Consider the following 11625-nt stretch of genomic DNA (forward strand, 5'->3'; position numbering starts at 1 on the left):
CCTGAGGCGGCTACAGGCCCACACCAAGACACTGGAGCAACTCATCAGAGAGCTTCTGTTTGCCGACGATGCTGCCCTCGTCGCCCATACAGAAGCCGCCCTGCAGCGTATAACGTCCTGCTTCGCAGAGGCTGCGCAGCTCTTCGGCCTAGAAGTCAGTCTGAAAAAGACGGAAGTTCTCCACCAGCCTGCCCCACGGGAAGAATTCCACGCTCCTCACATCAGCATCGGTGAGACAGAGCTGAAGTCGGTCCACCAGTTCAGCTACCTAGGCTGCACCATCTCGTCTGACGCCAAGATCGACAAGGAGATCGACAACAGACTTGCAAAGGCAAACAGCGCATTCGGCAGGCTGTACAAGAGAGTGTGGAACAACAAACACCTGAAGAAAGACACAAAGATCAGCGTGTACAGAGCTGTTGTACTGCCCACCCTGTTGTATGGCTCCGAAACCTGGGTCACCTACCGGCACCACATACGACTGCTTGATCGCTTTCACCAGCGCTGCCTTCGCACCATCCTCAGCATCCACTGGAGTGACTACATCACAAATGTCGAGGTCCTGGAGCAGGCAAAGACTATCAGCATCGAGGCAGTGCTGCTAAAGACCCAGCTACGTTGGGCAGGGCACGTGTCCAGGATGGAGGACCACCGCCTGCCCAAGATCGCGCTGTATGGCGAACTGTCCACTGGCCACCGTGACAGAGGAGCACCCAAGAAGAGATACAAAGACTCCTTGAAGAAAGCTCTCGGTGCCTGTCACATTGACCATCGCCAGTGGTCCGCAGTAGCCGCTGATCGAGAGACCTGGCGACGCACCATCCACCAAGCTGTCTCCTCCTTCGAAAACAACCGCAGGGCCAGCCTTGAGGACAAACGCAGAAGGAGGAAGAACCACGACGCTGCAGCCGCGAACCCAGACCAGACTTTCCCTTGCAGCCGCTGCGGCCGACTCTGCTTTTCCCGCATTGGCCTTGTCAGCCATGAGCGTGCCTGCATCAGACGTGGACAACGCCCTTCCTAGATCTTCGTCAGCGAAGCCAGGCCATGATGAGTGTCTGAGTGTGGATAGAGGGAAGGGGAGACAGCTTCTTTCAATCAGTGTTTTCACAGTCTGAGTGCATCATCTCCCTATTTACTGAGTGTACAAGATTCATATATTTGTTTCAGATGTAAAAACATCAAATTCATGCACGCATGCTTCCATGTGCCACACATACACATCCACACTCACGTACAATATGTACAAACAGACACACACACACACACACACACACACACACACACATGAACCAGACCCGCATCTATACACTGACGAACATGTACCACACACACACATAGTGACATACACACAAGTTCACACAAAGGTATATAATACCACACACATTCACACTCGCTCAAACAAACACATACACACACACAGAACACACATACTAACATCCTATCCCAGGATGATTTCTATTTCTTAATTTTTAAACGGGTATGATATATACATATATGATATATATACAGTGCAGGGAAAGATGCACAGAAGTCGAAAAATTAAAAAAAAGATGATATAAAATAGGCCACCGGTACACACCAACAGAAGTGTGCTGACACACACACACAGATACATGTGTGCACACAGGTGCGCGCATGCACACACACACACACACACACACACACACACACAAATGCACAATGTATATGTGAAAATTTCCAGTCTCACATTGAGGTAACTGTACCTAGACCCCACACTACACATTAAAGCACAAAAATCTCAACACACGCACATACACATACACTCTTAAACACACACATACACACACACGCAAATGCACATGCACACATATACACACACACACACACACACACACACGCACACACACACACACACACACACATTCTACATGCGTCAATTCACATACACATGCGCGCATGTGCACGCACGCACACACACACGCATGCACACACGCATGCATGCACGCGCGCGCACACACACACACACACACGTTTCTATATATCTCAACTCCCATAATTCAGATATGCACACAACACACACACACTCAAACACAGAGGGAGAGAGAGGTACAAAAGACATGTACCCACACACACACATACATTTGGGAAGGCCCAGAGAAACTCTGTTCTATTTTGAAGAAATATGCCCAAATGATACCAGTATCTGTGTTCTTCATTTTCCAATGAAAAAAATGTATTGTCTAAAGGCACGCATTTACATAAATGGAACCTGAAACATAATCGAAATCTTTTATATTTCTGCATCCCATAGGATAGTCATCTTCAAACAATGTGATGTTGTCAAGTAACGACACTGACAAAAAGAAGTCAATGAAAGACGTTTATTCACACTGGAAAAAAAATCATTTTAAGAAAATGAGGAAGGTGCAATGTTGATGCATGTGCATGCGCGTGTTTACGTGCGCGTGCACATACACACACACACACACACACACACACACACACACACACACACACACACACACACACGAGACACATTATTTTTCGCGTGTTAGTGTCACTGTTTGTCATCAAAACCCAATTGATGTTGTTGGCACTTTCGCCATAATCGGTCTGTTTCGGTTAAAAGACAGCCATGGAATGTTTTTGTGCAGTGGCATTTGTGCCATTAGAGTTGTCTTACCTTACATAACTGGCGCGGAGAGGCTTTGCAATTTTTATTATGTTCTAATAGAATTCCGTGGAATGTAAGTTAATCAAGATTTTATCATTCTGTTTGCTTTGTTGTGGGCAATATTCCTCCTGTAGACGGAATGATTAATGTTCACAACAAGGCGTGGACGTTCACTCCGCCAGTCACACAGGGGAGGGGAAGATCTGTGCATGTCTTCGTTGTTATGCATGGTGATGTTGTTGTTATTTTATTCCATACAAAGCTTACAGTGCAGCTTTTGTTTTTCGCATGGAGCTCGGCCTCTTGCGCTGGGCAATACCTCTGAAACAGTAGTAGTGACTGACATTTCCCTGATTTTAAATCATTAATTTTTGTTCCTGCTTACACGTGCCTGTGTGCGTACACGCAGTTGCTACTTATCGTCTATAGTCTTTCTTTGTTTTCGTGATTAAAAGTCGATAACAACAGTATTTTGTTGTGTGTGTGTGTTTTGTTTGTTGTTGTTTTGTGTGTGTGTTATCAGTTTAAACAAACCAAGAGCTGGATAGCATTGAAATCAACGAAGACTGTGTTCGAAAGCTCCTAGCTACCCTGCACACCGGAAAATCCCCTGGTCCAGATGGAATCAGCCCTCTGATTTTAGCAAGAGCCGTAGACATCCTAGCGAGTCCACTTGCCCACATCTTCAGACTATCGCTGGAGACGGGAGACATACCAGATGAGTGGCGTCAGGCCAAGGTTACCCCCATTTTCAAGAAAGGCAGTCGATCAGAAGCCAGCAACTACCGCCCCGTAAGCTTGACCTCAATCATCTGCAAATGCATGGAAAAGATTGTCAGGCAAAGAGTGATAGACCATCTCCAGGAAAACAACCTCATCAGCAAACACCAGCATGGCTTTGTCACAGGAAGATCATGCACCACGCAGTTGCTAGAGGTACTGGACGAATGGATAAGCATCCTGGATGATGGAGGGAGTGTGGATGCAGTATACATGGACTTCCAGAAAGCTTTCGACACTGTCCCTCATCGCAGGCTTCTTCTGAAGGCAACTGCCCATGGTATTACAGGCAAGGTTCTGGGGTGGATAGACGCTTTCCTGAGGAACAGGCGCCAACGAGTAGTCGTCAACGGCTCATACTCCAGGGAGGCAAACGTCTCAAGTGGCATTCCTCAGGGGAGCGTGCTTGGTCCCCTCCTCTTCGTCATCTTCATCAACGACCTACCACAAGGCATCAGTTCATCCGTAAAAATGTTTGCGGATGACACGAAAGTGTACACAAGAAGTGATGAGGAGGGTGCCACAGAGCTCCTGCAAGATGACCTGGGCAAACTGGAAGACTGGTCACAAAAATGGCTGCTGAAGTTCCACCCACAAAAATGCAGTGTACTCAAGCTGGGTAACAGAAAGTCAGAGGCGAAGTACCACATGACAAGAAAGAGCGGGGATGGAAAGGATTGCACTGTTGTATTGACAGAAAGCGAAACAGAAAAAGATCTTGGGGTCGTCATTGACAACAAGCTCAAATTTAAGCAGCATATCGCTCAGTGCACATCCAAAGCAAACCGAACATTAGGAGTGATACGGAGATCCTTCGACCACCTGACAGAGGAGACATTTGTCATGCTTTTCAAAAGCATGGTGCGACCAATCCTGGAGTATGGACATGCAGTCTGGCAGCCTTACCAGAAAACCCTCAGCGCCGAACTGGAAGACGTTCAGAGAAGGGCAACACGATTGCTGGCGTCAATGAAGGACAAACCGTACCCAGAAAGACTGAGGGCCCTTCATCTACCATCACTGGAACACAGGCGTCTCAGAGGGGACATGATTGAGGTCTACAAATACCTGCATGCCTTCTACAATGTAGACAATCCCAAATTCGAGCTTGCCGACAATAGCAGAAGAGACCTCTGAGGCAACCCCTTCAAGCTGACGAAATCCAGATTTCGCCTGGATATCAGAGGCAACTTCTTCTCAAACAGGGTAGTTGCCGGGTGGAACAGCTTGCCAGACAGTATTGTCACCGCCCCTTCCCTGAACTCCTTCAAGACAAGGCTAGACAAATATTGGGAGAACCATTCAGCTAGGTTCTCCCCTTCCTGTCTAGAGTAATGGACTCACAAACCAGTGACCAAACCACAAATGCGTAAAGTCGTAGGAACAACGAACAGGCAAATAAGCCTCAATCGTTGATCAAGTCAAGTCAAGTCAAGTCAAGTCAAGATGATACGAGGTGACGAATATTTATTCTCTTGTCAGTTCATTGTGCTAGATTAATTATATAGTTTGAATAATAGCTATTGGTATTAATTACCACTTGAAATTTTTGGCACAGTGACGATGATGAGATCCAAAGAAGACGATGGCAATGATGAGTTGTTGATCTGCAGATTTGTCACTATTTTCTGCATTTTGTGTGTGTGTGTTTTTAGTAGCTATCATGCAAATACTATACATATGTTCAGCTTATAATAAAGCATAGTCTTCCCCATTGGTATGCATTCGCTGTTTTCTGATACATTAATATATTTCTTTTTTCTTATATTTTTTCAGCAACACATCAGCACCAGACTTCTTGCTTGACCTGTGCCCTCCCTCAGCCTTGTCTGGCGACACAGTTCGTCATGTCGTTCAGGTGTACAACCTGTGACTTGACGCTCAAGTCAGGCCGGCAGTATGAGCGACACATGACAGGCAGATCACATGCCAAGAAACTGAAGGAGATAGCTTCCAGTGGACAAGGTCTGTGTGGTTTGAAGTGGTAACATTGATAACAGTTTAACACCATTAAAAAGATAAGATAGAATAAACTCCATTTTCTCATGTCATCATGATATGCTCCTCAGGAGCAGGTGTACATGAATGGTTCTGTGCATGGCTGGAGATCAGAAATGGTATTGAGTGTTAAAATGTGCCTGGATTTTTTTTTTTCAGTGTCTGTGAACATAAGCAAGCCTTTATAATAATTATGAACAGTGTGTTCCAATCTCACTTCACCACTTCAGAAAGGTTTGCAGAAACACATGCACAGAAAGGTTTGCAGAAACACATGCACGCATACACTAAAGCATGGATACACACACTCAAACACTAACACACACACACATGCACACACACACACACACACACACACACACACACACACACATGCGCACACACACACACACACACAGACACACACAGAACCAGAACCTCATTACACATGTGTATAATAATGTTTTGAAATTCAGAATAATATTTACAAACCATATCGGGGTTTATCAGTTGTAAAAAACAAAGCTAAAAAAAAGATGATAAACAACAGTGTCATATTTCTAACACTAGTAACAGCAATGAGCACAGTAGCCAAGTGATTCAAGAACTGGAACTCATTTCCATCCCATTGCCTGTGGTATGTTTTCAGTCTCTGAGTTGCCATTCACAAATGCGGTCCTGCTTGTGCCTTGATTGCCTTTATGGAAATAAGCTTACAAAAGATTAGATATGCACATTAAAGATCCTGTAACTGATATCAACACTTTAGTGACTGAGGACAGAAGTTGTCAATATCAAGCCACTGACATTCAGTGATTGAGGACAGAAGCTGTCAATATCAGTCCACTGACATTCAGTGATTGAGGCCAGAAGTTGTCATTGAGTGATTGACAAATCACTTTCAATCAGTGATTGAGGACAGAAGTTGTTGTCATTAACAAGCCTCTTATATGTTCTGTCTGTTGCAGATTATGCATGTGACAGGTCTGTGACTGATGTGAGCACAGCCACCACACCCTGTGAGACAGACACTCAGAATCCATCAGCTGCTGTCATGAAGTCTGAAACAGACAGACACACAGACAGTGGTCCAGGTATTAAAGCTGAACCAGTTGATCAGGATGCAACAAGTGGTGTGTTTCACCAGTTCCAGTCTGTAGTCAAAAGAGAAGGGGATGTGAACATCAAATGTGAATCCTGTACCTGTGTTCATTTGTCTTCTTCACCAGTGACTCCATGGAATGTGAGGTGTCATTTTCAGTGTGAGAAATCAAAAGTTAAGTTTCATTTTCAGACTGAATCCATCAGCACAAACATAAACCATGATGTTGTAAAGACTGAAGCAGTCACAGGAAACATCAGCAGTGATGTCATCAAGACTGAACCAGTCACAGCAAACATCAGCAGTGATGTCATCAAGACTGAACCAGTCACAGCAAACACCAGCAGTGATGTCATCAGGACTGAACCAGTCACAGCAAACACCAGCAGTGATGTCATCAGGACTGAACCAGTCACAGCAAACACTAGCACTGATGTCATCAAGACTGAAGCAGTCACAGCAAACATCAGCAGTGATGTCATCAAGACTGAACCAGTCATAGCAAACACCAGCAGTGATGTCATCAAGACTGAACCAGTCATAGCAAACACCAGCAGTGATGTCATCAAGACTGAACCAGTCATAGCAAACACCAGCAGTGATGTCATCAAGACTGAACCAGTCACAGCAAACACCAGTACTGATGTCATCAAGACTGAACCAGTCATAGCAAACACCAGTACTGATGTCATCAAGACTGAACCAGTCACAGCAAACACCAGTACTGATGTCATCAAGACTGAACCAGTCACAGCAAACATCAGCAGTGATGTCATCAAGACTGAAGCAGTCACAGCAAACACCAGCAGTGATGTCATCAAGACTGAAGCAGTCATAGCAAACACCAGCAGTGATGTCATCAAGACTGAACCAGTCATAGCAAACACGAGCAGTGATGTCATCAAGACTGAACCAGTCACAGCAAACATCAGCAGTGATGTCATCAAGACTGAACCAGTCACAGCAAACATCAGCAGTGATGTCATCAAGACTGAACCAGTCATAACAAACACCAGCACTGATGTCATCAAGACTGAAGCAGTCACAGCAAACATCAGCAGTGATGTCATCAAGACTGAAGCAGTCACAGCAAACATCAGCAGTGATGTCATCAAGACTGAAGCAGTCACAGCAAACACCAGCAGTGATGTCATCAAGACTGAAGGAGTCACAACAAACACCAGCAGTGATGTGCAGACTGAAATAGTGACAGACATTATGATGACGGTGACTCCTGATGCAGTCAGATCGGAACCCACCTTCGGGAAGGATGAAGACAACAGACCAGCAGGTGATAAACAGGTGGGTAAAACTTCTGGTATGGGGTACCGTACTTCATATTTCCTACAAGATATGTAATAAACACTTCTCCTTTACTTCCGTTATATTTTTATCTCTTTCGCTGTGGTTTTATGTTTCTTTTCCTTCTAAGTTATACTTCAGCCAAGTGCACACAGCTGTTGTAATTTTGAAAGTTTATGTAAAAAGGAGTAGTTTTTCTGACAATTTCTGGTGATCTAAGAACTTGCCATTGTTACTTGTAAATATGTACCATGACTGTCATTCTGTGACCATTTTTGACTGGTGTTGGTCTAAACAAAGTGAATCTTAGCCAGCGGGACAAAGGGGAGGTTACCTACTTCCGGGGGGTTATCGGCCGTAGTTTCGTTTTCTCCGCATAGGCGGATAGTAGTTTGCACAGGACAGGAATGTCAGACCCCTGCCGGAGTCTGCACTAGTTGGGTCACGGTAAGTATGTTATTTAAACGTAATTTTAGATAGAAAATTTCCTTTTTGGTGTGTGTGTGTGTATGCATATGTATGTGTGTGTGTGGCCTTTGCTTGATAACTACTGTTAGTGATATATGCAAATAAAACTCAGTGGTGTGATAGGTATTAGTGAGACTTTTCCAGTCATAACCTGTACTGTGTACAATGATGTGTTAAGGTGCTCAGTAAGAAGTCAAAGGTCAAGGTCTCTTTCAAGACAGTATGCTTTACAGTGTCCTTTTTATATTCCAATGCTGTAATTCACGTGTTCAAAACAGTGGGTATTATCTATGTGTGAGTCTTGAAGGCCTTGCCTCTTGGGTTTTTTGTTGTTGTGTGTGTTGACCATGCAGCACATTGTGTATTGGTTGTGTTTGTGTTATTGATAACAGTGGTTATCAAAACTGATTTTTCATTTCAGAAACAAGTGAAACTTCAGTCTTCAGTCATTAATAAAACAACACCTCAGCTGTCAGTGTCTGGAGCGAAGAGAACTCCTCTACACAAGTCTGCCAACACTTCTGGGTCACTGCTGTCCCAGAACAGAAGTCATGTGTGTCAGCGATGTTCTGCTGCCTTTGTGACATTCAACAGTCTAAAGATACATCTGATGCATGTTCATGGTGAGAAACTGCATGCTGTGTTACCTGTGTCCTCCACACCTGGTGGTTGTGATGCTGGTAACCATAGCAACATGAATGTGGAAAAGGTTGCTGACCTTGACAAGAGAAACATTGTGCAGAGAAAAAACAACAAAGCTGATGATAACACTGACAAGGAAAGTGAGGAGAAAAAGAGCAGGCGCCATGTGTGTGACGTGTGCAGTAAGGCTTTTACTCAGGCTGGTCACTTGAAGACACACAAGTTGGTTCATACTGGTCATAAACAGTTTGTGTGTGACGTGTGCAGTAAGGCTTTTACTTATGCTGGTACCTTGAAGAGACACAAGTTGATTCATACTGGTCATAAACAGTTTGTGTGTGACGTCTGCAGTAAGGCTTTTACTGAGGCTGGTACCTTGAAGAGACACAAGTTGATTCATACTGGTCATAAACAGTTTGTGTGTGATGTGTGCAGTAAGGCTTTTACTCAGGCTTGTAACTTGAAGACACACAAGTTGATTCATACCGGTCCTAAACAGTTTGTGTGTGACGTGTGCAAAAAGGCTTTTACTCAGGCTGGTACCTTGAAGAGACACAAGTTGATTCATACTGGTCATAAACAGTTTGCGTGTGACATGTGCAGTAAGGCTTTTACTGAGGCTGGTACCTTGAAGAGACACAAGTTCATTCATACTGGTCATAAACAGTTTGTGTGTGACATGTGCAGTAAGGCTTTTACTCAGGCTGGTCACTTGAAAACACACAAGTTGGTTCATACTGGTCATAAACTGTTTGTGTGTGATGTGTGCAATAAGGCTTTTACTCATGCTGGTACCTTGAAGAGACACAAGTTGATTCATACTGGTCATAAACGGTTTGTGTGTTAAGTGTGCAGTAAGGCTTTTAATCAGGCTTGTAACATGAAACACAAGTTGATTCATACTGGTCATAAACAGTTTGTGTGTGATGTGTGCAGAAAGGCTTTTACTCTGGCTTGTAACTTGAAGACACACAAGTTGATTCATACTGGTCATAAACAGTTGGTATGTGACGTGTGTAGTAAGGCTTTTACTCATACTTGTGTCTTGAAGACACACAAGTTGACTCATACTGGTCATAAACAGTTTGTGTGTGACGTGTCAGTAAGGCTTTTACTCATGCTTGTACCTTGAAGAGACACAAGATTCATACTGGTCGAAAACAGTTCGTGTGCAACGTGTGCAGTAAGGCTTTTAATCGGCCTTTTCGATTTAAGACACACAGGAGATTCCACACAGGGGAAAAACCTTACAGGTGACCACACTGTGATGCTGGTTTTAATCACTGAAGTCGCTTAACAGACTATCATCGGGTCAGTCCATGCAGGTGACATACCCTATGTCTGTGATGTCTGTGGGGTAGCATTCTCTGAGACTGGTCACTGAAAAGGACACAAGAGAACCCACACAGGAGAGAAACTTCACATGTGCACAGACTGTGGAAAAGGTTTCTCTGAATCCAGTGATCTAAAGTGACATCAGTTGACCCACACAGGAGAGAAACCTAACACCTGTCCACACTGTGTGCACACATGTATCTTTCTCTCCATCTTTTGATGAGAACCAATGCTGAACTGATGGGTTAACTCCATGCACATGTGTAAATAATGTGATATAAATTGTGATGCACTGTGGTTGGATTAGAAATATTTGATTCCGATGGCAGTGGCAGGATGACAGTGGCAACTAACAAAGTTTATTCAACTGTAGTTTGGAAAATGAATATGGATGAAAATTATATCACAGTGTTTCATAAAGGAGTTGGGGATTGAGGAGTGGGGACTGGGGGGTATGCCAATGATTCAGTGGTAACATTGTGTCTGTATCTTAAAAATGCTCATACATTTTATGCAATTGGAATGCCTTCTTTCTCTCAGTCACCGTCACTTTCTCTATGTCTCTTTTTCTCTGTGTGTGCGTCTGAGTGTGTCAGTCTGTCTCTGTCTCTCTGTATCTCTCTCAGTATGTCTCTCTTTCTTTATATATGTAAGCACCAACACTAAAACTTACTGAAATGCCATGGGTTATCATTTTCATATGCATGTGTGTTGGTACGCATGTACTTATTTCCAGTATGATACATACAAATTGGTGTATGGATTGATGTATTCATATTTGTTCTGTTTTGCAAATTGAAAAAGAATATATAAAAGAAAATCAAAAATCATTTTTGAACATTGTTGTTTTTGGATGAATATGTGTGTGTGTGTTTGCGAGTACATGTGTGTGTGTGTGTGTTTATCTTCAGTTTAAGTTTATTCACTATAAGTGTTTTTAGATGGGTGTGTGTGTGTGGTGTGTGTGTGTAATATTAATTCCGAGCATGTTTTTCCTCAGTGATTTCTTGCCATGTTAGTATTACCTAAACAAGTAATGGCATTGCCATATGCCATAATTTGTGTGTGTGTGTATGTGTAACATTCATTCTGAGCATACTTTCCATCAGTGTTTTCTTGCCGCACACAGTTATCCACACAGTATTGCCATATACATTGTTATAGATCTGAACAAGTCAAATTCTTATATGCTTTGTTATCATATCAACACAAGTCATGGTTTTGCCATACATACTGTTATCTACAAAAGTCAGTTTTGCCATATGCACTGTTATGTACACAAGTCACAGTATTGCTGTGCGCATTGTTATGTACACAAGTCACAGTATTGCTGTACGCATTGTTATGTACACAAGTCATGGTCAAAGCAATCAGTGACATT

General features: G+C 43.5%; 1 protein-coding gene across 1 annotated transcript; it reads left to right on the top strand.

Moving 5' to 3' along the window:
* Positions 1–7590: 7590 nt before the first annotated feature.
* Positions 7591–11052, top strand: LOC143277231 (uncharacterized). The gene is made up of 2 exons (XM_076582018.1): positions 7591–7799; positions 8689–11052. The coding sequence occupies exons 1-2, from the start codon at positions 7716–7718 to the stop codon at positions 9754–9756; spliced, it is 1152 nt and encodes a 383-aa protein (XP_076438133.1). The 5' UTR covers positions 7591–7715; the 3' UTR covers positions 9757–11052.
* The last annotated feature ends 573 nt before the right edge of the window (positions 11053–11625 follow it).

This window comes from Babylonia areolata, chromosome 33 (genome assembly GCF_041734735.1).
Source record: "Babylonia areolata isolate BAREFJ2019XMU chromosome 33, ASM4173473v1, whole genome shotgun sequence".
Classification (NCBI taxonomy): Eukaryota; Metazoa; Mollusca; class Gastropoda; order Neogastropoda; family Buccinidae; genus Babylonia; species Babylonia areolata.

What these genes read in the sequence shown, in the direction of transcription:
- LOC143277231 (XM_076582018.1), top strand. Translation starts at nt 7,716, where the DNA reads ATGATGACGGTGACTCCTGATGCAGTCAGATCGGAACCCACCTTCGGG. An exon ending in GACCAGCAGGTGATAAACAG is followed by an intron (nt 7,800 to 8,688) that starts GTGGGTAAAACT and finishes TTTTCATTTCAG; the next exon opens with AAACAAGTGAAACTTCAGTC.